The sequence below is a fragment of the Penaeus vannamei genome, chromosome 12 (genome assembly GCF_042767895.1).
Source record: "Penaeus vannamei isolate JL-2024 chromosome 12, ASM4276789v1, whole genome shotgun sequence".
Taxonomy (NCBI): domain Eukaryota; kingdom Metazoa; phylum Arthropoda; class Malacostraca; order Decapoda; family Penaeidae; genus Penaeus; species Penaeus vannamei.
In genome coordinates this window covers 12501440-12506439 of record NC_091560.1, presented here as the reverse complement: position 1 = coordinate 12506439, position 5000 = coordinate 12501440, and the positions used below count along the sequence as shown (strand labels likewise).

At 43.6% G+C, this 5000-nt stretch overlaps 1 protein-coding gene across 1 annotated transcript in view; it reads left to right on the top strand.

The window, feature by feature from the left end:
- Ih (hyperpolarization activated cyclic nucleotide gated potassium channel Ih) overlaps positions 1–5000 on the top strand; it is a 66993-nt gene that overhangs the window by 61047 nt on the left and 946 nt on the right. Inside the window, exons 10-12 of the mRNA XM_070127626.1 lie at positions 2064–2181; positions 3384–3660; positions 3813–5000. The exon at positions 3813–5000 is cut by the window's right edge and continues 946 nt beyond it. Of these exons, the coding sequence (XP_069983727.1) occupies positions 2064–2181; positions 3384–3660; positions 3813–4182 (765 nt within the window). The 3' untranslated portion in view covers positions 4183–5000. The remainder of the gene's footprint in view (positions 1–2063; positions 2182–3383; positions 3661–3812) is intronic.

Genomic DNA, 5000 nt, shown 5'->3' with positions numbered 1-5000 from the left:
TCCGTTTGTGCGTTTGTTTATATAAGATTGATGCCATAAGTATGTTTCTAATCGCGTATCCAATATGTGTGCAATTCGTGTATGAATTTATGTCTGTTTTGTGTGCATATCTTGAGTGAAAACAAACACTTTTTGCAACACGCACAAAGTTATGTACACAATATGTGCAGATTATATCATAATCTGATATATATTGAGCAGATGATTTCACATCTTTTCTCCCCTACCAATAAAGTTAGGTCTAGTAGATGAAAGGCTTAGATTTACAGATGCATTTTCACACTAAAGTTTACGTTGAAACCATGTTGATTGATTTTGATGTTACTTATTTTGTGATAATGGAGTTAGAGATAGATCATGTCCATAATTCTCCTTTTTAGGTTATATTCACTGTTTAACACTCTCTTTCATTTATCATCATTCATTTATGATATTCTATTTGTTATTTAAATTCTCTACGATCTCCTTCACATGATCATAACTTTATATTCTATATATATATGTGTGTGTATATTTAAGAGTTCTGATTCTAGAGCTTGTATACTTCTCTAGACCATCATAACTTTGCTTTTGCCTTGTTTCAGACTTTTTTCTCAAGATATTGCTCATAATTATCTGCTTTCTTGGCAACTGACTTCAGAAACACTTCCTCTCCACATGGCCCCTCACATTCTGTGTCTCCCCCGCAGTTAAATAAATAAGATTATTTTATTATTTTCTCCCCATTTGCTAACTCTGCTGTTTGTTTTGTTTTTTTCTCTTTTGAATCACCACGCCAGTTTGCACATTATTTCAAAATTCTTTGGAAGAGCTAAACGAGCTTTTGGTTATGATAAAGCTATTTTTGTATGGCAATATGTCAAAAATTCATGTCAAGGTTGAGGACACTTGTTTAATGCTTATCAGGCCTTTGGTTAACCCAAATCTCATATCCTAAGTAATGATGGCTTCACAAGATATGTCCAAAAAGTTGATATCCTCCTCATTATCACCCCATCGGCCTCTGACCCCCTTTCTTATCTGTTACAACCTGCAGGATGTTATCAATTACAACTGCCGATCTTTGGTGGCGTCCGTACCCTTTTTTGCCAATGCCGAACCTTGCTTCGTCTCAGAGGTCGTCACAAAACTTAAATACGAGGTCTTCTTGCCAGGTTGGTGTCCCTTAGGCAGCAGCACGACCACTCGTCTCTGTCGAAGCTCCTGCACAGTCTGGCCTGCGTGGCGGGCGTCTCAGGGGAGGGGAAGGACTCAGGGGCGAGGGACACGCTCTGCTCGCCCTTGCGCCGGGTCCACGGACTATCGCGCGACCATTGTCATTTTCCAGAGTATTCAGTCGTGGTCACTTCGTTTCCTTTACGGATATGATGATAGTTCATGTAGCCAGGGGCATTTTCCAACTTAATGGATTGATTATTTCTCACTGTTACTCTTGATACGCCTTCATTGAGATACAGAGGGAAGTATCCTTTCGCCAACTTCGAATGCGCGACTATGAAGCGTGGCCAGGCTTTGCAACAGCGTCAAAATAGCATCGTATAAATTAGTCGTCAGATCTAATAACTGTGGTAGAGTCCCTAAAATGCCGACGCAAAATTGTTCAATTGCGGAAAGATCAATTCACTTTTGGTAAGACGACGCAAGACTTTCCAAAAAATACATGGTAAAAATCCGTTCGAAGACCACGCAAAACGAGCAGTCCGAGCAGGCGTGTTCCCCCTTTGGATCAAAGCTCCCGAAGCGAGAGTTGCAGCCTTGCCGAGTGGGCCAGACTGTTCGGTGCAGCGTATCTCAGCCACACGCAAGTTTCTCTGAAAGGCGGCGCCCCCTCCCTCCCCCCTGCCTGGCCAGGACACGAGGCAGGAGAGCAGAGCGGCGCCCAGGGAGGTGGGTCGAGGGAGAGGGCGCCCGCCTCCTCCATGGTGACCTCACCCCCACCCACTTTATCATCACAGTCCCTTACGTGTGGTCGGGACTTTCACTTGCCTTCATTTTTAGCCTAGCCTAGTCCATAGCTGTCATTTATGTAGGATTCTAATCTGAAGTTTTTAATCACCTCCCAGGACGTGATAAACTTCAACTGCAGGGCCTTAGTTGCTTCCGTGCCATTTTTTGCCAATGCCGATGCACGCTTTGTGACTGACGTGGTTACCAAGCTGAGATACGAGGTGTACCAACCAGGTAGAGTAGTGGCTGCGGGCCACACCGAGAGCAGCGAGTGTAGCATCACGTAGAAAAAGATGGCACACAGCCGCGAGTCACAGGGGGCCTTAACGTCACCAGTAGCCTCACCAATCCCTCAGTTTGCCTGCTCCACCTGAAGGTGCTCCCCGGCTTCCCTGCGGACTCGCGGCTAGCACAGCAGCAGAAAAGCTGCAGTGTGGCTGCTCGTATGTACTTGACTGAGTGTGTTTCCTTTCCTTGTGGCACTACCTGGCAGCGGCTACCTCCTGTGCCCAGGAAGGGCCTAGACAATGGAGTGTTGTTACGGCTGTAGATAGTGCGGAAGAGAACTCCCAGTAATATTTCACCGCCATAGAGTGGACCTAACAGTCTGATCACATTAACTGTGTGTATAGGAGTGATCATTTGTCTGAAATTAACCCTTGTAAATATTAATTACCTTATGTTCTTCACTTTTAGACTAAAAGAAATTACTTGCCTCTTACACAGGTGTCTCAGAATCATATGCATTTTTTTTAATAACAAGAAAGTAACCATGAATGAAAACGCAGAATGCAAACCCACAAAAAGGTCTGCCTATTTGCACTGGGTACTGAGACGCTCTGTTAACTGTTTGGGGAAGATTGGTTAGCAACTTCTTTCTGGATGGTAGATCCTGTGCCCCGTATTTAGCATTGGCATTGGTCATTCCACTGCCTTGGTTCTCACCTCCTCGATCTGCTGTAACATGTAGATCGCCTAAACTTCCATCTGTCCTGACTGTTTTCGTAAGCATGGACCTCTGCATGTTGTGCCTTTTTGAACAGAAAACTGTCTCTATATCTTACGATAAGTTTCCTATACTGAGTTTCTGAATTTCAGTAAACAATTTGTTGAGTATCAAGATATTCTTAAGATGAGCATGGTTCTTTAGCTTTTGATTTTTATTTCACTTCTACTTCAGTCATGCAGTTCACTTTCCTCAATTCATATTTTTTGTCATGTTTATTGCTTCATGCACAGAGGGGACCTTTGAAATCACTTTGTTCTAAACCAGCAGACCCAAAATATTTTATTTAAAGCAACCCTATGGCATGACCATGAAGAATGACTGATCAGTATGCTATCCACAAGATTAAGGTAATTTCTAGGTCTTATGCTTTTGCTGTAACGAAGTCTGCAGTGGGACAACCTCTAACGACCATTCTTCCATTATACAGGTGATATTATCATCAAGGAAGGTACCATTGGGAACAAGATGTACTTTATACAAGAAGGTATTGTTGATATTGTCATGTCCAACGGCGAAGTGGCGACCTCTCTCAGCGATGGCTCTTACTTCGGGGAGATCTGTCTGCTGACCAACGCCCGGCGGACGGCGTCGGTCCGGGCGGAGACCTACTGCAACCTCTTCAGCCTCAGCGTTGAGCACTTCAACACTGTCCTGGACTCGTATCCACTCATGCGGCGGACGATGGAGAGTGTAGCTGCTGAAAGGTATGCTTTTATTGCTACTGCGTAACTGTGAAAATATGTTCTGTTAGTAACGACCTTGCTTTCGGGACCTAAGTTTACATTATACATCTTGTGGTAAAGTACAAGCAGTCCTTAAGTAACGGCTCTTCACAACTTCTTTCTTATTCTCCCAGATTAAACAAGATCGGGAAGAATCCGTCGATCGTGAGCAATCGAGAGGACCTGACCAACGACTGCAAGACGGTCAACGCCATCGTGAACGCCCTGGCCTCCGTGGCGGCGACCGAGCAGGGCGACGGCGGCACCAGCTCGGAAGAGTCCATGATGCCAGCCGACAGATCCAGCCTTAAGAGTCGTCGGCATCACCACCATAACCTCCTCGATCTTGGTTCTATAGGTCAAGCCCTGGCCAAAGGTCACCTACCTAGACCGAAGAGTGAGAATAACTTTGCCCTTTCGCTTGACCAGCCCTCACCCTTGAATCGCAACCGCCCTTCCTTTCACAAGTCTGACACCTTTCATAAAGACACTTCGTTCCAATAGCAGGTGGCCCCCGCCCATGCGCTGATGCTCTTGGGCGCCACAGCTGATCTATTTTGTACTATTATGAAACACGGAGAGAGACCGAGTGACCTGCACCAACATCATATAGCAAAGACAAACTTCCAGGCACATAGTGAACAATCCTTGTGATCTGTACTTTTAGTGACAATGTAGGTATAAAAAGTTGTTAGTGTATTTATTAGGGTGCTCAAAACAATGAGGACCTAAGCTGATGAGTAGATTGTTGGTATAAACCTCAGTGCATAATGAGGACACGCACATTGGTTATAAAAAAATAAATAAAAAACAAACAGCCACAAAAGCTTTCGCCACACGTGAATTAACAGTAAACGGTACTACTGTTGTGTTGTTATTGCTTCAAATGATTATCTGTTATTATGAGAAGGTGCCAAAGTCCAAGGAGATCTGGCATATGAATGGTGGTTCAGTCTTTGTTCCTGACAAGCTTTTTGTAAAGCAGGAGAGCAATAATATAAAGTAATGAAAGTGCATTCTTGCTCAGTGCAGTAAAGGCATCACATGGGTACAACATATCTGCATAGGGTCATATTCTGAAACTCAAGTGTGATACATGTGTTACTATGTTAATGTTTTTGTAAGGAGTATTACATTATCGAGAAATTTTTTAACTGTTTGAATGACTTTGGACATTATAATGCAAGGGGTATTTATGGTAAACAAAGATTTTTATATGAGAAAGATGTGCTATCAAACCTAGGTGTAAGGTCCCAGCAGCATAGCTGTGTGGTGCCCATGTATGCTGTATAAAGCTCATGTATACTGTATAAAGCTAATAA